This window comes from Drosophila virilis, chromosome 6 (assembly GCF_030788295.1).
Source record: "Drosophila virilis strain 15010-1051.87 chromosome 6, Dvir_AGI_RSII-ME, whole genome shotgun sequence".
Classification (NCBI taxonomy): Eukaryota; Metazoa; Arthropoda; class Insecta; order Diptera; family Drosophilidae; genus Drosophila; species Drosophila virilis.
The window spans coordinates 1,466,184-1,487,945 of NC_091548.1; the positions used below are offsets into that span (position 1 = coordinate 1,466,184).

The 21,762-nt window shown below is 36.7% G+C and overlaps 1 protein-coding gene across 28 annotated transcripts in view; it reads left to right on the forward strand.

Annotated features, from left to right (window-relative positions):
- The window catches only part of bt (projectin protein bent), a 55,186-nt gene that overhangs the window by 17,424 nt on the left and 16,000 nt on the right, over window positions 1-21,762 (forward strand). For 18 of the 28 annotated variants that reach the window (XM_070210665.1, XM_070210681.1, XM_015168558.3 and 15 more), the window contains 16 exons: window positions 1,002-1,175; window positions 2,951-2,986; window positions 4,716-4,748; window positions 6,096-6,137; window positions 7,104-7,251; window positions 7,447-7,820; window positions 10,032-10,157; window positions 10,289-10,988; window positions 11,083-11,436; window positions 11,706-13,418; window positions 14,375-15,274; window positions 15,420-16,183; window positions 16,290-16,425; window positions 16,711-17,601; window positions 17,670-20,336; window positions 20,405-20,686. In XM_070210665.1, the coding sequence (XP_070066766.1) occupies window positions 1,002-1,175; window positions 2,951-2,986; window positions 4,716-4,748; window positions 6,096-6,137; window positions 7,104-7,251; window positions 7,447-7,820; window positions 10,032-10,157; window positions 10,289-10,988; window positions 11,083-11,436; window positions 11,706-13,418; window positions 14,375-15,274; window positions 15,420-16,183; window positions 16,290-16,425; window positions 16,711-17,601; window positions 17,670-20,336; window positions 20,405-20,686 (9,340 nt within the window). Of the gene's footprint in view, window positions 1-167; window positions 320-1,001; window positions 1,176-2,950; window positions 2,987-4,715; window positions 4,749-6,095; window positions 6,138-7,103; window positions 7,252-7,446; window positions 7,821-10,031; window positions 10,158-10,288; window positions 10,989-11,082; window positions 11,437-11,705; window positions 13,419-14,374; window positions 15,275-15,419; window positions 16,184-16,289; window positions 16,426-16,710; window positions 17,602-17,669; window positions 20,337-20,404; window positions 20,687-21,762 lie in introns of those variants that run through there. The other 10 variants (XM_070210673.1, XM_070210680.1, XM_070210686.1 and 7 more) reach the window with 9 other exon arrangements.

Genomic DNA, 21,762 nt, shown 5'->3' on the forward strand with positions numbered 1-21,762 from the left:
TTTATTTTTATATTTTAATGCGTTGAGAATCTTTTGTCAAAAATATATGAGCATATACCTCATATATACCATATACGCATCCCAATGTTTGATGTCTGTCTCCTCTTGTCGTTCATGACAAACGGTTGCAATTATATCACATTTTAGCGCGTTTCAACTTTTCTTCGAATCGAATTTAATGAAAACAAAATACATTTGCAATGAATTCGTTGAGTAATTGTGGAATCTTAACTAAACCATTGAAGTATAGAATATAAGCACACGGAAAGGAATTCTCTTCGTCAAGATGTCAGCCGTGTTTAAACTGACCGTAGATGCGGTGCGTATTGCAGACACCAAATCTTGACAAGTACTTAGTCGTCGGTACTTTCCAAAAAAATCATATACATACACTTTATATTACCTAAAATCATATATATATAATATATATGTATACTACTAATCGGTATAGAAGCTCAAACAATTAGTCTTGTTTCCCGTAACTAGCCAAAAAAGAAATTCGAGAAGAAACTTGTCGGGGCAGAACACGAGTATAATTATATCTTAATATTACAGGTCCTTAGATTAAATAGCAACTAAAATATTTGTTTACTTTGGCTGATTATAAAAATAATAATTGTAACTACTTCACTTTGTGAACAGAGTATAAGATCCCATACATTCTATATTTGTCTGTACGTACTGAGAAGGTGTATCTGCAAATCGAAGTATATAGCACAAAATTTTCATGAAATGAAAAGACAATCCAGAATATATAGCTTATGGTTTTGAAAGTGTGTTAATATAGAAGAATTCAAACAATTTCTTGCGTATATATATTCACGGTTAAGATGGGTATTTGTAGTTGATGATATGATTCTGTATAGAAATGAATAATTATAAATGATCTATATTTGCCTGCCGGTGTGTAGTGTGCAAATATTTATATAACCCATCCGTTATTTGCCCTATTCGAACACTATAACAAGTATATATATTCACTGATGACTTTTTGTATTTAGGAGGAAAAGCCAAAGGTACCCAAAATGCAACCTCCAGCGCCTGGTGACCCACCAAAGATCGAGGTAATTCGAGAGAAGCGCCCGTCCCTAGCACCAGAGCCTCCCAGTCGACGTGGCTCCCTAGTTCCCCCAGCGGACACGGGTCGTCGACCCTCCTTGATCATCAATGATGAGGTAAATTGTTACACCATTTATTTATTAAATTCGACAAAAAAAAAAAACTTCCCACAGTGGTGATCTAATGTACTATAAACGAACTTTTTACCTTTTTCACCTTTTTATTGATATGATTTTCTAAATTATAATTACGACATTGGACATGGGATCACTACTGTCTGTCATATATTGAACACACATATGAGCGATATAGTATGACTTGTATAATCTCGATCGTATTATTATTTGCCAATTTCCAAATAATGGGCTTATAGAAGAAGACATACAAAAATATCGCTTATCTTTACATACTAAGTATCATGTACATTTTGTTCGGTCGGTTCACCCAATGGAGTAATTTCACTGTAGACCTTTTAGAATTCTTTAGAATGCAAACTGTATACCACATGTATGTCTGCCGCATACGTATATATATGTAATAAATTAAAATTTAAAATCCCAATTCCTATCAATATTATGTTTGCAATGTTGGGTGTGCCTACCGAAAAGACACTTTTTTTCCAAAAGATTAAATTTGATAGAATCTGAAAAGTGAATATAGATGCTTGTAGTAAAGTTTCCTTTTCTAATTTACCCTGTAATATTTGCTTGCGTAGTCGTTATTATAGAAAATAAAGAACTTTCACATTCTGTGGGCAAATAAATATAAATTTATTTGGAAGCACTTTAAAGGCCGTTTTCGTATGTTTTTGGCGGAGTTAATGACAACTGCCAGGGATTCTCTAAAACTTATTTCCCAATTAATGGAATCGAGCAAAACTAAATTATAAAATATATGAAAAGCTTTCCAAGAACATTTCAAAACGGCCTGAATCAGCTAGTTAATTTATTTTCACATATATCTAATGCCATCTGTCGTATATATATATATATATCGTTTTTTTGCTAGCAACTTAATTAGTTTTCGCACATTGAATGGCTTTCTAGAATTTGAGCATACACAAAAACTGAAGTTAAAAATCATCTGTTAACAGTCAACAAAATTATTTGAAAAGTTCACTTAAAGTGGAAACTGACAGGGTCAAATTTTCTGTGAGCCTCACCAAATAGATACTATATTTATATTTTGAGAAGGTAGTTGTAAGGTAAAATTAAGACACGAGTAGAGGCTTATATAACGGCTCACATTATTTAAAAAAAGCCGTGTAGAGGGTTTCAAGGTTGTTATAAGCTGATATATGTATGTATGTTCTCGAGTATATATACTTGAATAACAATGGTATTACTGATGATTTCTATTGTTATAATTAAAGATATACGAATTCAATAATTATATAAGTATTAGATACTCAGTTAATTGTTTATAACCGATTGCCTGTATGTAATATTATATTTACATTATGTGTATTACTTTTTTTTAATTATTACGAGTAGTTGTAGTATCTCACAGTAATGTGCCTAATGACATTTATGTATTTCCTATGTTCCCTTCTATGTACCATGTATGAATATTATCCACAAACTAAACAACAAAAACAACCATAAACAAACGAACAAACAAACAAACCAACCACCAACAACCGATCAAACAACATTATTAAATCATTAAACTGAACCAACTACAAACCATTTTGGTGCCCATTTGATTATGCCTATTCCTGCGTCTGCAACCGATCAACAAAACCAACATCCAACAAATACGCCACCCCCTTGCCTACAACCAACCCACAACAACAATCATCTGGCATATTTACACACATACACTTGCACGAAATATATGTACATGCATTTGATTGTTTGTCATTCAACAAATACACAAACAAATTCCACAGAAGAAACTCCGCCCCGGCGAAGTCATGGATACACGGGTAAGACATTCCAAATATTCTAAAAGCCGCTTCTCAGCTAGTTGGAAAATTAAATATACATGAAATATGCGATATAAATTTATAGACTAAGAGGTTAAAGATTTGTTACCACTCATGCAAAACTTAATCGATGTGCTCACACAAAAATGAGTATGGAGCTCATCCTCCTTACAGAGTAAAATATAGTTATTCACCACACGTAGGATAGTGTAAGTTACATATTTATTTAGATGTAAGTTTTTATCCATACAAAAGTGAAGATTATATACGTTCCACTTAAAGTTTCTTCCTAACACCAAAGATGGTGTTCTGCTTAATTTTATATAAGAAAAACAAATATATTAAGGTGATATCCATCTCTAACGACAGGGTTAATTAACGTTACACTACCTGTAAAAAAAAATAATTACGAACCAAAATTTTTCATTTTAGCTTAAAAGCTTTCAAACGATAGCAAAATTTTGGTAAAAAATATTTATATACTTATATATATATATATATATATACTTATACATATAAATATATATATGGATGTACTGCAGCATAAAATGGCCTTCTTCTTGTCCAATCATATAAGAGCGCTAATAATAGTTCTTTCGTTTTTCTTTTTCTTTTTTGCAAAAAGCAAAAGCAAGTGCGATATTTCTTCAGCACACATTGCACCTGTGAATGTGATTATGTATACCAAACTTTGGCACTCATATTATTCTTTTGAAGCATAATTTATATGTAAACGATAAAGTAATGATACTTTGACACGCCGAAGATTAAATACCCTTATCGACATTTACCTATTACATACATGTGGGATAGTGAAACGTGTAAATGCTGATTATGATTAAAATATCTTAGAAAACAGAGCTTTTTTTCATATTTGAAACTACCTTCCGATCGATCGTTACTATGGCTATTTCAACTCAGCTGTTGATATTGACCTAGAATATACGACATGTATTGGGGTTGGAGAGATCTCTTTTTATGCGTTACACATCTTATGACAAGCATATAATACCCTCTACAAGGGTACAATAATTCAAAATATTAGAATTTGAGAAATGCATTAAAAAATACTTTATCTGTGCACATTTTCTTAATGAATGACGTCGGGGGTACTAGCGATAAACTTGGCATTCTACAAAATATTTAAAAATAAATACTCTAAAATACCAATCTATCTATATGTAGAAGCGATTAGATCGAAGGGAACGGCTGCAATAAATATGTATGATACTATATGTGCAAACCAGGGGCATTGGGCACGAGATTCAGAGCAAATTAATTAACATTCAGTTCTGTCTGTCGCGAGTGAAAGGCATAATAAACGCGTGCAGTTCAGTCGTACCTAGGCCTTTATATCGAGCTATTTCAGAATATTTTGATGTAACTATGTAAGGTCTTTTTAGTGGTTTCGTTACTTTGATTAGCCAAAAAAAAATTCATATGAGCATATGTAAGTGGCGTTACTTATTTTCTCCACTGGACTTGTGTTATACCTATGAACTAACACTCATCGTCCTATATGTTATTTATATTCGGCGATTTTCATTCGAAAATTAAAACTTATTAAGCCGTTCCCTTTCATCAACATGCCCTAAGTTCATGTTTATACACATACATTTTAGACAGCCCAATTTAAGACATTATCTGGCACCCCTCAGTCGACTAACAAATTGAAATGCAATTAAATGTTGTCCAGTATTTTTAATTCAATTTAAAACCAATATTACAGTTGTTGAGGCCAGGCGAGGTTGGTGAAGGACAGGTGAGAGTTAGTTGTGCTTTTCTTTTCATTCGTAGTGTTTGATCATATTTCCCTTAACAAACTTATTGTGAGATGCTCGGTAAATCTCAAATTCCACACACCAGCACCCTGATATTGCACCAAAAATCAAAACATTTGCACTATATCTATTACTTGCATAAGACTTGCGAGCCCAAATTCATATACAACAAACAGAATACAAATACTACTACGACTATCACATCATTTTCAAATACATCTATAGAACGAACGTAATTAATAACAACAAATACACACACACATACATACGGATACTTATACATTAGTCTTAAGAATTCTAATAAGTGGTAAATAATTTCAAACTACTAATTTCTTGATATCTTCGAAACGCGGTCAAATAGATATATAGAGGTTACGGTTATGTATATAAGTGAGAACAATTGTCAAACTTAAAATTGCTGATGTTGGCTAAGATATTTCATAAAAAGCAGTAAGGCTTTCCTTACAGTGAGCTACAGAACTATATGGAATAACTCCAATAATAATTGTATGTATATAGTATATACTTAGGTAGAGAGGTTAGGGTAAACAAGAAAACCTGTTTGGGCAATGTGTTTTGAAAAACAAATAACTTAGATAGTGGCCCGATCCGAAATACCTAAAGACTTGATTACACAGACTTAGACATAGACTTACATACACCATTGATACTGCCGAAGAACATAAACTCTTAATGATAAAGTTAGAATGATTTAAAATTAGTAAATGTTTAAAATATGAAATGATGTCAAGTAGATGCGTATTGAACGGCTCATCGTAACATAGAATATAGAAACAAATCCATACACACAAAACAAAATTCATAAATCTGCATCTATTTAAATTATTCCTTAATGAGCCACTCAGTGAAGCTACTAATATAAAAATTGTAATTAAATTTTTTTGGCATCTTTGAATTTTTAATGACTGCCATTAAACCAAAGCAGATTTGCGTTTATTAAAACAAAGAAATACTGTTCTAATTATATACGTATATACCCTTGGGTGCAGCTCAAGTGTGCCCTGAATAAACCAACGCAATATTTCGGATTATAAAAAAAATTAGACTAACCCGATTAAAAAAATATGTAATTTTATTTGCCTGAATTAAATGACATTTACTATAGCTACACCTTATATGAAAAATATATTAGAGAAATAATGATAATGCCGCATAAAAGGACGACGCCTACAAGGCTTTGAGGAAAATTCTTACATTTTGGTCTTACTCACATCAGATTCTAAATTACCCGTACTGCATGAATACATAGGTATAATTATTTGTACATCCGGGCATTTATTTATATCCTTTTTTTTTGATCTTGATAGCAAAAACAGCAGCGACCCGGCGAAATGGGGGACACAAAACAGGTCTTAAATTGTGATCTAATGATCACATTTACTTTCAATTATTATTGCTTGTGTTCTTGTTGGTGACTGATTTGAAACATAATTTTATGAAAGACGTATATAACATTTAAGATTCATATTTTGTAAATATTGAAGCAACCAAATCACGAATACCAATACGAGCGCATTGCATATACATATCTTTATACATGTATGTATAAAATGTTCCGTACATTTGTACGGTTGTAAATTTACTTGTGATTGACCCAAATTTTCAACCTTTCTATGTAAATAATACACGTATATACTTTTGGGTGGTTTTTTTTTGGGGTACTGTGTTTTTTTTTTTTACTTTGCAGATTGCGTTACTTACTTAATAAAACGTATTTATTTTAGAAAAGGGAATATTAATGCAATCTTCAAAATTAATGGGTACATATCCAGTTTAAGTTTTAGAAACTGTTAACGAACACAAGAATATTTTTATTAAACAATTAAACTTACTAATCTTTAAGATAATCCAACAATTTTAACATGATTTAAAACAAATTCATTCCTCATCTTAACTATCTATCACTTGACTTATAACTAAAATCCATTACCAAGTTATCTAAAACTTTTGTATTCGCGTATTAGCTTAAATTTACGTTGCATCGTATGAAAGTTACTTCAAAAGTGTTTCATGGTAGACTTAAGATTGTGTTGTAGACGTTGATGTTCCGTTTAGTAGATGACATAATTCAAAATATTTACCCAACTCCGCAGTATGCAGTATGCGTTTTGATTTTTCTTTTGTATATAATCCGTATTTTGACGAGTGAATAACAATGTTTACGATTTAAATATGCTATGTACTTACTTCACTGAAAAGTACAAAATATATTAACTATCTGTCTTTTCTATGTTTATGTTTTTTTCTGTTTGTGTCTGAAAACACTTTGCGCCCATTTTTGTTCATCGTAATCATCATGTAATTACCCACAAAAGCGGAGACGTCCCTCTATTGATGTACGCAGACCCAGCGTTCAGGATTTGGAAGATCTTATAAATAAACCATCTACGCCACTGCGCGATATCGGCGATGGTGGTCCACCTACAATTATCGATGTTCAAGAATCATACTCCGCGGTTGAAGGTATGTATATCATTCGTACATAGTTTACGATGTACTAAGAGCAAAAAAAATCACTTACTCGTTAAAGGTACGGAATGTATTTATATGTATCGGTATACGGTATATGTGTGGATATGCACTATTATGTACTCGCACAAGTGGCTAACCAATACATTATGTAAACCTATTTTGTTTTGTACCCATGTATTTTTGTAGACTCGACGGCCTACCTTACAGTTGGTGTCGAGGGTAACCCAGCTCCCACATTCAAATTCTACAAAGGAGTTACAGAGATTATTGAAGGTGGTCGGTACAAGTTCCTCACAGATGGACAAACGAACACAATCACATTATGCATGCGTAAGTGCAAGCCCAACGATGAGGGCAAATATAAGGTTGTTGTTTCCAATATACACGGCGAGGACTCGGCCGAGATGCAGTTATATGTCTCAGATTCTAGTGGCATGGATTTCCGTGCCATGTTAAAGAAACGTCGTTATCAAAAATGGGACAAAGAAGAACAAGACCCCAATTGGGGCGATCTTAAAGAAACTGAAAAACCATTACCGGCTTTAAAGAAAGTCGAAAGGGTAAGAAGCAGATTGTTTTCGGCTTACTTAATTTGCTTTATTACTTACTCATAGAGCTATACTGTGGTAATCCATTAAAAGTTGCAGATCGCATTCCGAAAAAAAAAAAAACAAAAGCACATAACAAGCGCAGAAATATTGATATACTGATAGCTTATTTACAAAAATTACCTATCTTCCTTAAAATATTTTTTCATATTATATATTGCATTAGCTACCTTTTAGAATTGCAGCCAATATCAAGTTGTTACATATACATAATCGTCTGTCAGTCCCAGATACCAAAGTTTTCCGTTCAATTTTGTATGTGTCTGATCCTTAATTTCTATATATATATATATATATGTCTGTCTGTCCCAGAGATCAAAGCTTTTGATCATTTTTGTTTGTAACTAATGCATAATTTAGTTTTAAACATTTTTAAGCAAATACAGTAGTTGAACTATATAAATTAAGTAATTTACATATTAATTTCGTTTAATTAGCCGTAGGCAAAACTCCATTTAAATTATAGACCGTTATATGCATATTGATAGCTCAACAATTTCATATATTAGTATAAGCTTGGCAAAATCAGAATCTTCATTTCGTAACAAATCTTACGCAGAGAGTTTAACAAAAGAAAATTATTAATAGCTCAATTTATTTACTAAAACCTACTATTTGAACAACCTCAGATCATATAGCTTAATTCATGAAACAATATAATAAAAATACATGTTAGCCATATTTGTAATGGACAGCCTCAACTCAAAAATGGATTTTTAGGTTAGCCGTTCAATTATATCGTCAATTTTAAAGTAGAATATTCGCAAATAAATTGCAAAATCAATTGGTAATGTTATAAGTACTACATTATCTCTTCACTATGTATGTTGTGTAATATGCAATACAGGCGACAACATCACGTAGACCATCCCTAGCTGAGCTGATCCCCGATTGGCCGACGTTACATCCGTTTCGACGTGAGGAGGTGCGGTTTACAATTATGAGATATTTACCTAAATACTTATAACCCACAAATATAAATTCAATCAATAATTTACATTTTTATGTACTACAAATTACTTTTTCAGTCAAAAGGAAACTCTTGTTTTTTGACGATTTTGGTTTGAAACACGGATTTTTATATGTCGATATTTTTTAGAAGAGACAAGCCAAGACCTTTATCGGTACAGTTTGCCAAAATTCGTTTGAAATTTAATAGAAAAAGCTTTCATGTTAATTTACTTATTCTTCTTTGCTAGCGTCTTTGACAGGGCATTTGAATTTTGTTACCTACTTGGAGTTATTCTTATAATACAACAGAATGACATACATATATTCATATGTATGTCTCTATTTTGACACTCATATTTTTACATAAATCTGTGATCCATATTTGCATACATCTTATTCAATCATCCATAAGTTAAGACATTACCATTAAAAGAGTTGTTTTTTTGAAAGTACTCGATAAATTTGCTATCGGTTATCAATAAATAAATAACAATTCGATATACGACCCAACCGAAACTAACCTTATGGGTTTTAATAATTTTTGTTCAATAATATCAGTAACCAAACAACATATGTTGTTTGGTTAGTGATAATATGCAGATTAGCTAATTTCAAATCTGCATGACTATTTAAAACTTACAAATAACAAAGTACTTTTATATATAGAACTCGTAAACTTAGTATGACAATAAGTTGTGGCCATTTAAAAATGTGTATATATATATATATAATTATTATATGTGAGTACATATATAATAACTATTAGTGTATCACATGTGAATGGGCACAATTTATTGAAATACCTGAAAGAGAAATGGGTGCAGGTACTTACTTATAAAAAATGCCTTTTGCTCGGCTGATTAACAATGTATACCAAACAAAATATTGTTTTTTGGATCTTTGTTTTATTACATTTCATTATTTTAATTTTTAATAAATGAAATTGCTCTAATTATTATCATAAGCCGTACCACTAATGTTTATAAATAGCACATATATGTTTGCGACAAAGAAAAAACGGCAACGTCAAAACTTGGAGTTTATAAATGTCCACATATCTCTGCTATTTATTACTTATAAGTACATTGCATTTGAGAATCAATGCTGATTAATCGTATATCAAATTTGTTGTCGTTTGACGTCTTTACCCATTTTTGACAACGCAAAAAAAAAAAAACAAAAATATAAACATACAACAACAAACAACATCAGAAGGTAGAATCTTTCCTTAGTCCACTGATCGATCAGTTCGCTAAGGAAGGCAAGGATAAGAAGGTTGTATTCGAGGCGAGATTCAGCAAACCCAATTGCAAACCCAAATGGCTATTCAGAAAGGATGTAAGTATTAAGTACATATGTATAAAAGTAAATTTTATTAAAAGCTTGGAGCTGTTATAAATAATTTCAATTTACATGGCTGACCATTTATTTAAAAATACTAAGCTTTTAAAATTATGAACTTCTAATAGGAGGTGTTTACAGGCAGCAAATTCAAATTCAAACAGGAGAATGATACATATCAGCTGATTATTAGTACACCAAAGGTAGAAGATAGTGGTAAATACACAATTGAGATCGGCGGTGTGTCTAGTACGGCATTCCTTAATGTCGAGGAAGCTGATCCCACATATACATTTACGAAGCCTCTCAAAAAGAAACTAGAAGGTTTTACACGGCATGAAACGACTCTGGAGTGCTCCGTTAGCAGCAGCATGGCGAATGTCAGTTGGTTTAAGGACAACCAAAAGCTGGAATCTGATGATCCACGTTATTTGATCTCGAAAGACATTAATGGCAATCTAAAGCTCATTATCAAAGAGTCCGTTTTGGAGGACGCTGGCCAATACAGATGCCAATTGGACAAGCAACCAGATAAAACAGAATGTGCCCTAAAGATAGTTGAGTACCCATATAAATTTGTCAAGGTGCTCAAATCTCAACAGTGCGTTGAGAAGGACACAGTAACGCTTGCTTGCGAAATTGACGATGCTCAAGGCGATGTTCAATGGTTCCGCAATGGTGAGGAAATTAAGCCAGACAAGCGAATGCAAGTTGTCAAGGATGGCCGCAAGCGGAAGCTTATTATCAAGGACTGTAAAGTAACTGATGCCGGTCAGTTCAAGTGTACAACCAATGCTGATCAAACTGATGCAGAGATAATCATAAACTGTGAGTAAACATTTCGAAATGAACGTACATAATAATGGTATATTAAAGCTTCACGAATATATGTTTTAATTGCTGTCAAATAATTATATTAAAGATCAAAACCGATTTAACAAGAAACTTAAGGACACTGATGCTGTGGAGCGAGAAAAACTAGTGTTAGATGTCGAGCTGCAGGACCAGACAGCGCCATGTGACTGGAAGTTCAATGGCGAACCAATAGTACCCAACGAGCGCATTGAAATCAAGAACTTGGGCGGTGGCAAACACCAGCTGGTTTTCAACGGTCTAGACTTATCCGACGCAGGTGAAATTACCTGTGAATCAGGACAGCTAACATCAACGTGTAAGCTTTCCGTACGAAAGGGGGAAAGCAGACCCAATATTGACTGTCCGGATGAGTTTGCAGAACCAATTAGTGCGCCAGTTGTCATTGAGGTGCCATACAAAGGTAATTAATAATAACACAGTTGTGTATCGCATATTCTTTGTCAGCATCAATAGCCGAGTCGATCTTATTCGGATAACTTTAAAATGAGGAACTGCTCCTATGTCGATCTGGCTATCGATACTTATTATCACGAATATATATATCTGTATAATTTATTTTTTTGGATAGCAATAACTAGCCGAATACATATACATTTGTATTTTTCGTTTGTCTGTTTATGTATATATATTAATATTTATTTATATATATATTTGTGTGTGTTTATATAGTAAGCGGTACTAAGCAAACACCAGTAGAGGGAAAATTAATTAAAGACGGAAAGCCTTTACCTCTTAAGGATGTCGAGGTTGCGATAACCGATGATAAAATCACGTTTAAGATTAAGAAACCATCAAGGGATTTATCGGGACCTTATCAGATAAAAATTTCAAATGCACAAGGCGAAGATACTAAGGATGTTAACATTATTTGCCAAGACGTTCCACAGCCACCACAAGATGTTGATGTCACCGACGTATATCAAACATCGTGTGTAGTTAACTTTAAGCCACCGACAGATGATGGTGGCTCTCCCATTACAAAATATGTTATCGAACGGCAAGACTTGAGCAAAAAACAGGGCTGGGAACCTGTCGCTGAGGTTCTACCAAATGAACCACGTCTCAAAAAGATTGATGACTTGGTGCCAAAGAAGCAGTACAGATTCCGCATTCGTGCTGTAAACAAACTTGGTCCATCTGATCCGGCAACATTTAAAAACTCCATACTTGCGAAAGATCCATGGGATGAGCCCGGCAAACCCAAGGCCGTTGACCTTACCGACTGGGATAAGGATCACGCTGATCTTAAGTGGGAGGCACCAGATAGTGATGGTGGCGATCCAATTACATCCTATGTTATTGAATACAAAGAGAAATTTTCAAATGATTGGGTACCCGGCAGAGAAGTGCCGGGAGATGCTAGAACGGGCACAGTTGAAAATCTTAAGGAGGGCCAACAGTACGAATTTCGAGTCCGTGCTGTTAATCGGGCAGGTCCTGGCGAGCCTAGCGACAAGACTAAACCCATTATAGCCAAATGTCGATTTGTTAAACCTTTTCTGGTTGGTGATGGTCTTAAAAATATTACTGTGAAAAAGGGACAGACCATACGCTATGATATTAAATACGATGGCGAACCAGAACCAGTAGCTAGTTGGATAAAGTCCAATGAACCGCTGAAGTTTGATAATCAGCGTATCTGTCTCGAACAGCTTGAACGCAACTCATCGATAACTATCAAAAAATCTGTGCGTAATGACACTGGCAAATATAAACTGGTATTGACGAACAGTTCGGGAACAATTGAATCTGAAGCACAAGTTGTGGTCTTAGATCGTCCGTTAGCACCAGGTGGTCCATTTGAGCCAGAGGAGGTTCGTGCTCATCGCATTAAGATGAAGTGGAAACGACCCCCAGATGATGGTGGCTGTGAAATTACGGGATATGCCCTCGAACGCATGGATGAAGAGACTGGACGTTGGATACCCTCCGGCGAAGTTGGTCCAGACGAAACCTCATTTGACTTTAAGGGTCTTACTCCAAACAAGAAATATAAATTCCGCGTCAAAGCTATCAACAAAGAGGGTGAGTCCGAGCCACTGGAGACAACCGACGCGATTCTTGCCAAGAATCCCTATGATCCACCAAGTCCACCCAGCCAACCCGTAATTGATGATTACGATAATAAGAGTGTCTCGCTTAAGTGGAAACGCCCACCATCTGACGGCGGACGTCCTGTTACCCATTACGTTGTTGAATTTAAGGACAAATTCTCGCCTACATGGAGTGAAGTAGCTAAAACAGAGGATCCAACACCCGAATGTAAGGTGGAGGGCCTTAAGGAAAAAATGGTATATCAGTTCCGAGTGCGTGCCGTCAATAAGGCTGGTCCTTCGGAACCTTCTCAACCGACTGACAATCATCTTTGCAAGCATAAAAACCGTAAGTTATATTATAAGATACATGAATTAAGCTTGGCTGCACCTATAATCTCTTTGTAGTACATTTTGTCCATTTTGCTTTGGCTTAACATACTATCAATGCACATGCTAAAAAATATTGCTTTCAGAATTGGTGCGCAACAGCTTTTTTCACAACATGGTCGTATTGTATATGTTCGACTATCAGCCATTTGTAGTCATATTTTTTTTTTATAAAGTACTTGAAAAAAAACTCCAAGCCTTTTTTTAGAACGCTTAAACAAAATCATTAAGAAACAAGGCTCAAAGCAAAACAAGTAAGAGGTTCTAGTCGGGAGCTCCCGACTACCCTGAACCCTCTTCTTCTAACATCAAAAGAATATATATATATTTTATTTTAGAAGCTATATGTCAACTTTGGTGACTCTAGCTCTTATTATTTACCAAAGTTGCCCAAAAAACAGGATATCGCTATCGATTTTTATCGATTGCTTGGAGTAAGTCATCAATTATCGGAAACAAACTCGATCTGCGCAGGCACCTACATCATTCATACATACGGACAGACGAACAGACGGACAGACGAACAGACGGACAGACAGACAGACGGACATGGATGATCAAGAATATATATACTTTATGGTGTTGGAGATGCTTCCATCTACCTGTTACATACGTTTGGTTTATACCCTGAACCCATTAAAAATGGGTATAAGGGTATAAAAGAGAAAGGTTCTCTGTTCGCGACATTGGCTAAGATGGAACAAGGTTGAAAATCTCGAATATATGTTCAACATTTGATAATATCTATGCACTCGCTCAAATAAATTATTTTTACAGCATATCGCATTTGCCTCACTGCTAGCGCTTTTATTATGTACGTATTTTAATAAATTAGCAATGATTCTCCCAAATATTATGACTTTGAAGCTAACGTTGTTTTTGAATAACAAAAATTCTTGTCGTATAAACCTATAGTTAAGCCACAAATTGATAGATCGACGTTCAAGCGAGTGACAATCAAAAGCGGACGTACACACAAGTGGTCGGTTGATATTACCGGCGAGCCCGTACCTGAACTGCACTGGAGTTGGCGTGATGATATTGCGCTAACAACTGGGGATCGTATAAGTATTGAGAACGTAGATTATCACACGGACTTTGTTATCATGAATGCTAAACGCCAAGACAGTGGATTTTACTCATTGAAGGCGGAAAACCGCAATGGGGTTGACCGCGAGACTGTTGAGCTAGTGGTTCTTGGTAAGCCCAGTTCTCCGAAAGGACCTCTTGCTGTCAGCGATGTCACAGCAACTGGATGTAAGTTGCAGTGGAAAAAGCCTGAAGATGATGGAGGCATACCTATCAAGGAGTATGTTGTCGAAAAAATGGACACAGCAACAGGCAAATGGGTCAGAGTTGGCCGTTCACCAGGTGAAAAGGAACCGCCAAGCTTTGATGTTACAGGCTTAAATCCCGGTTCCGAGTACATGTTCCGCGTATCTGCTGTCAATGAGGAGGGCGAATCTGAGCCCCTGACAACGCTTGTAGGAGTTGTTGCCAAGGATCCATTTGATGAACCTAATAAACCAGGCACTCCTGAAGTTATTGATTATGATAATCAGAGCATCAGCCTAAAATGGACACCTCCCAAAAACGATGGCGGTGCCCCAATACAAAAATATATCATTGAAAAGAAGGATAAAAACAAGCCAGATTGGGAAAAGGCTTTGGAAATCCCTGGTGACCAATTAGAAGCTGCAGTTGCTGGTCTGCAAGAATACGGTGAATACCAGTTCCGTGTCATTGCAGTCAACAAAGCCGGTCCTTCTCCACCATCAGACGCGAGCGTTCCGCAGGTGGCCAAGTACAAAAAATGTAAGTATATATGTTTGTATATATTGATTGTCTGACAGAGTTAATATCTGATATTTTTGAAGGCAATGAGTCAAGAAACAATATTTTGAATACACGTTCCCAACTAGCATATGTAGATTACTAATAAATGTGTATTGTTTTATAGTGAAACCTCGCATAGATAGGTCTAATTTAAAGCCCCTGTTAATTCGCGCTGGTAAGCCCATAAAGTATGATGTGAATGTACGCGGTGAACCTGTTCCAACAATAACATGGTATCAAAACGACAAAGAGCTCAAGCCTGAGGACCTGCCAACCAATTGCGAAATTCAAAATATTCCTCACAATACAAAAATTTCTATAATTGATACTGTAAGAAAGCATACGGGCACATATAAGATTCGTGCCGTAAATGAACATGGTGAAGATGAAGCAGACGTTGAAGTAAATGTTTTAGCTCCTCCCGGTAAACCAAAGGGTCCTTTAGCTGTAAAAGATATTACCAAAGATAGTTGTAAATTGAAGTGGCAAAAGCCAGATGATGATGGTGGTAAACCCATCACGGCTTACCAAGTCGAAAAATTCGATAAGAAACAAGGTCGATGGGTACCTGTCGGTCGAGCCTCCGGAAATGATACCGAATTTGATGTCAAGGGCCTTCAGGAAGGCCATGAATATCAGTTTAGGGTTAAAGCCATCAATGAGGAAGGTGAATCCGAGCCTCTAGAGACCGATGGAAGTATATTAGCAAAGAACCCATATGATGCTGCCAGTAAGCCAGGTACTCCAAAGATAGATGATTACAATGAGCATATGGTTAAGCTAAAGTGGGATGCTCCAAAGCACGATGGTGGTGCGCCAATCACTGGATATATCATTGAAAAGAAGGATAAATTTTCACCCATTTGGGATGAAGTCTTCACCACGAATGTAAGTGTTACTTTTATACAGAGTATGTTGTACACTGATTAAGTACTGCATTTGTTCATCTGCATATATAACTTGCAAACATTTTATGTTTACATGCAATATTTAGACGCCTGCACCTGAGGCAATTGTCGATGGCCTTACCGAAGGAAACGTGTATCAATTTCGTGTTCGTGCAATTAATAAGGCCGGAACTAGTGAGCCCAGCGATCCAACGGAACCTCATTTGGCGAAACCAAGAAATCGTAAGAACTCAAATTTTGGATTCCTTTTTTTAGCTTAAATAATAACAGGATGAGAGATAATGATTTGCTTATTTGCTGAATAATATGATAATATTTATTTTTCATTTTTGATTTCTGGTACGTATATGCATATGCTTGTTTTTATGTTAAGCCAAACATTCATTTTATTTGCCATCAATGCTCGTAGTAGAGATTCTTTAATTTCCCTTTCTGTATGTCTATTGCTAGTCAAATATTTAATCATATAGAATATCAAATAATAAATTTGTAATACACTAATTATAGTGAAGCCATCTATAAACCGCGAAAAAATGAAGCCCGTGAAAGTACGAGCTGGACAAACAGTTAAGTTTGATGTAGATGTTAAAGGAGAGCCGGCCCCTACTCTAACTTGGTCCTTCAAAGAAAAAGAAGTGACACCTAGTGGACAGTTGCGATTAGATAATGATGATTATAATACAAAACTCGTATTATTGGACACAACACGAAAAGACACTGGAGTGTATAAGCTCAAAGCTGAAAATATAAATGGTGTTGACGAGGCTGAAGTTGAAGTAATTATATTAGATAAACCAGCAAAGCCTGAAGGACCCTTGGAAGTGTCTGATATACATAAAGAAGGTTGCAAGCTGAAATGGAAGAAACCCAAAGACGATGGAGGAGTACCTCTATCAGGCTATGCTATCGAAAAAATGGATACAGCAACTGGTAAATGGGTACCATGTGGAACTGTAGATCCCGAGAAGACAGAGTTCGATGTTAAAGGTTTGGATCCAAATCATCGATATCAATTCAGAGTTAGGGCCCTTAATGAAGAGGGCGAGTCGGAACCACTCGAAACAGAATCGGCCATTACTGCTAAGAATCCATTTGATATATCTGCTCCGCCTGGCCTTCCAGAACTTGAGGATTGGGATGAGCACCATGTTAAATTAAAATGGGAACCGCCAATCCGTGATGGAGGCACTCCCATCACGAATTATATCATTGAGGTTATGGACAAAGATTCTGGGGAGTTCGTGAAAGCTTCAGAAACAGAAGGTCCAATTTGCAAGGGTGTCGTTAAAAAGCTTGAAGAGGGTCAGCAATATAAATTCCGTGTTCGCGCTGTAAACAAAGCTGGTCCTTCGGAACCATCAGAGCAAACCAATTGGCATACAGCAAAGCCGCGCTTCCGTAAGTTATTTTGAAGCATAATAATTATCATGGTCATTTATAATTCATTTTGAGTTTATTCTCAACAGTGAAGCCACATATAGATCGAACAAACCTGAAGCCTGTTATTGTGAAAGCAGGCTTATCGATCAGCTTGGATATTAATGTTAAAGGTGAGCCAGCTCCAAAGGTGGAATGGCTGTTCAATGGATTACCTGTGATCAGTGATGAGGAAGGGATTAAAATCGACAATGTTGATTATAATACGAAATTCTTTGTTATGCGAGCCAAACGTCCTCAAAGTGGCAAATACACTATTAAAGCTACAAATGAGGTCGGCGAGGACGTTGCCGATCTAGATGTGACTGTATTGGGCAAACCAGGTAAACCAAAGGGTCCTCTGGAGGTCAATGACATGACAAAGCACAGCTGTAAGCTGAAATGGGAAAAGCCTGAAGATGATGGTGGCGCACCAATTGACTATTATGAAATAGAAAAACTTGATCCACATACTGGCCAATGGCTTCCATGTGGCAAGAGTGCCGAGCCTGAAGCGAAGGTGATTGGCTTACATGAGGGCAAGCCCTATAAATTCCGTGTTCGCGCTGTCAATAAAGAGGGAGAGTCTGAGGATCTGGAAACGGATAAGCCCGTTATTGCTAAGAATCCGTTTGATGAACCGGACAAGCCTGGTCGACCAGAGCCAACTAATTGGGATAAGGACTTTGTTGACTTAGCTTGGGATCCACCCAAAAACGATGGTGGTGCTCCTATTCAAAAATACATTATCCAAATGCGTGACAAATCCGGACGCGCATGGGTAGACGCGGCAACAGTTCCTAGTGACAAAACCAAGGGCACTGTAACTGCTGTTGAGGAAGGACATGAATACGAGTTCCGCGTTGTAGCTATTAATAAGGCTGGTCCTAGCGAGCCCAGCGATGTTTCTAAATCGGTTGTAGCGAAACCTCGGTTCTTGAAGCCCCATATTGATCGAAAGAACTTACAAAAGAAAATCATGCGTAGCGGTCAAATGTTGCACATGGATGCAGCTGTTAAAGCAGAACCGCCAGCCAAGATAACTTGGACCTACAATGGAGCTGAAATTAAGACCAGCGATAAGATCAAAATTGAGAACGAGGAATACAAAACAACATTTATAATGCCAAAAGTTAGGCGTGCCGATAAAGGTACATACATTGTGACAGCTAAAAATGATTCCGGCGTAGACACCGTAGATGTCGAACTTGAAGTATTATGCAAGCCAAGCAAGCCAAAGGGTCCTTTGGCCGTCTCCGATGTTACAGCCGAAAGCGTTCACTTGAAATGGCATAAGCCCGACGATGATGGTGGCGAGCCCATAGAACATTACGTTGTTGAGCGTATGGATACAGAAACAGGTCGATGGGTACCAGTTCTAACGACTAAAACACCTGAGGCGGACGTTACAGGTCTAACTGAAGGCAAAGAATACCTATTCCGAGTTAAGGCTGTGAATGCCGAAGGAGAGTCAGAGCCTCTGGTAACAGATACTCCAGTCACGGCGAAAAATCCTTACGATGCCGCGGATACACCTGGTAAGCCACAAATTACCGACTGGTCAGCAAATCATGCAGATCTTAAATGGCGTGCTCCCGACGACGATGGAGGTGCACCTATTACCGGATACATTATTGAAAAGAAAGATAATAATACCGGGAAATGGCAAAAGGTTTTGGAAACAAATACTCCCGACTGCAAAACTCGTGTTAACGATTTAATCGAAGGCACCAAATATCAGTTCCGCGTGAAAGCTGTTAACAAAGCAGGTCAAAGTAAGCCATCCGAAGCTTCAGACCAAATGAGCGCCAAGGATCGCTTTGCAGCACCCAAAATTGATAGAACCAATATTAAGGATATCACAGTTAAGGCCGGCCAACATATTCGTTTTGACATCAAGGTTTCTGGCGAGCCTCCACCAAGCAAAACATGGTTCCATAATAAAGCCCGCATTGATGACGATGACTACAATATTGACATTGAGTCGTATCGCACAAAACTAGCCGTACCTTTTGCAAAGCGATTACACTCCGGTAAATATACCATTAAAGCCGAAAATGAGTCGGGCCATGATGAAGCTTCATTCGAAGTAACGGTTCTTGATAAGCCTGCACCACCAGAAGGTCCGCTACGTGTGACCGATGTTCACAAAGAAGGATGCAAACTAAAATGGAACCCACCTATGGATGATGGTGGTCTACCTATAGAACACTATGTTGTTGAGAAAATGGACGTAGAAACCGGACGCTGGCTACCGTCTGGCCGATTTAAGGAACCATTCGCTGAATTGAATAACTTAGAGCCCGGTCACGAATATAAATTCAGAGTACTAGCTGTAAATACTGAAGGAGAATCAGAACCCTTAGTCGGTGAGCATTCTATAGTTGCAAAGAATCCATTTGATGAACCCGGCAAGCCCGGCACTCCGGAGCCGGTTGATTGGGACAAAGATCGTGTGGACTTGGTTTGGCGGCCACCACTTAATGACGGTGGATCACCGATTACTGGTTATGTTGTTGAAAAGCGTGAAAAGGGCACAGATAAATGGATTAAAGGAGCGGAAATTAACGCCCCTGCGCTCGGTGAGGAATGCAAAGCTTCAGTGCCAAACCTTGACGAAAACTGCGAGTACGAGTTTAGAGTTAAGGCCTTCAACGCAGCTGGTTCTGGCGAACCATCGGATGCGAGCAAATCGGTTATAACTAGACCAAGAAAGTGTAAGTTATAAGTTCTTATTTTTATTTTAGTTCTTATTTGTCAAATATGTTTTATTTATTTTCAACAGTGGCACCAAAGATTGACCGCAAAAATATACGTACCTATAATATCAAAGCAGGAGAGCCAATTTTTCTGGATATTAATGTCAGCGGTGAACCAGCTCCCGAAATAAGTTGGACTCAAAATGGCAAAATCGTTTACTCGACACCCGCAACCAAAATCGAAAATGTTCCCTACAACACCAAATACATCAACAGTAATCCAGAGCGAAAGGACACCGGATTATATAAAATTGCCGCACATAATCTTTATGGTCAAGATCAAGTCGAATTCCAGATTAATGTCATAAGTAAGTAGTTACTAGTATAAATAATTATACGCGGGCCTACTTTAAATTCAATACCTCAACTTTTCTTTGCCGATGTGGTGGGTTACTTAAAATCGGAGCAATAATTAACTCATTTGTTTATACCCTGAACCCATTGAAAATGGGTATATTGTATTTGTGCAAAATGCAAATGTATGTAACAGGCAGAAGGAAGTATCTCCGACCCCATAAAGTACATATATTCTTGATCAGCATCAATAGCGGATTCGATCTAGCCATGTCCGTCTGTCTGTCCGTCCATATGTATAAACGCACGGATCTGAGAACCTATAAGAGCTAGAGACTTGAAAATTAAAATTGTAGGTGCTCCTAGTACCTGCGCAGATCAAGTTTGTTTCCGATAATCGATAACTTACTCCTTTTGCAAGCAATCGATATAATCGGCAATCGGCATACTGTTTATTGATCAAATTGGGTAAATAATAAAAGCTAGAGTCACCAAACATGATATGTTGCTTCTAGAATATTATATATGTTGAATATCTTTCATTTTATACCTATCACCACATGCCCTCTACCACCACAGAGATATAAATCAAGTTAATAACCCAACTTATATTGCCAAACAATTTAAGCCACAATTTAAATGCAATTTACTTTTTCAGAATAACAAATATTCTATGGTACAATAAGATATACTGTAGAAAATTTCATAATGATCGGTTAAGAAAAAACCAAAGTTATATGCAACTGAGCAATTGAATGGTGCAGCAGCTTTAAGAATTTCTGTATACATGTACACACACACATTCATGAGCGTCTGCTTCGCATTCTAACAGCATGGTAATTGCGATTCTGTAATGCTATTTTAGTTCCTTTTTTATGATAAGTGCTTAATTATTTGTGTGGCTGCTGAGTAGAGGCGTAGCAAGTGGTGCGGTCTGTCGCGAGTTCGAGACCTACCGGGGAAAATATTTTTTTTTTCGCTGGTGTGGCCGTTTTGTAGAGTCGACAGCAAGTAATACGGTCACTTGCGGTTTCGAACCCTGCCAAGGGAACTTTTTTTAAATTTATTTGGTGCTGGAATAAGAGGGTTC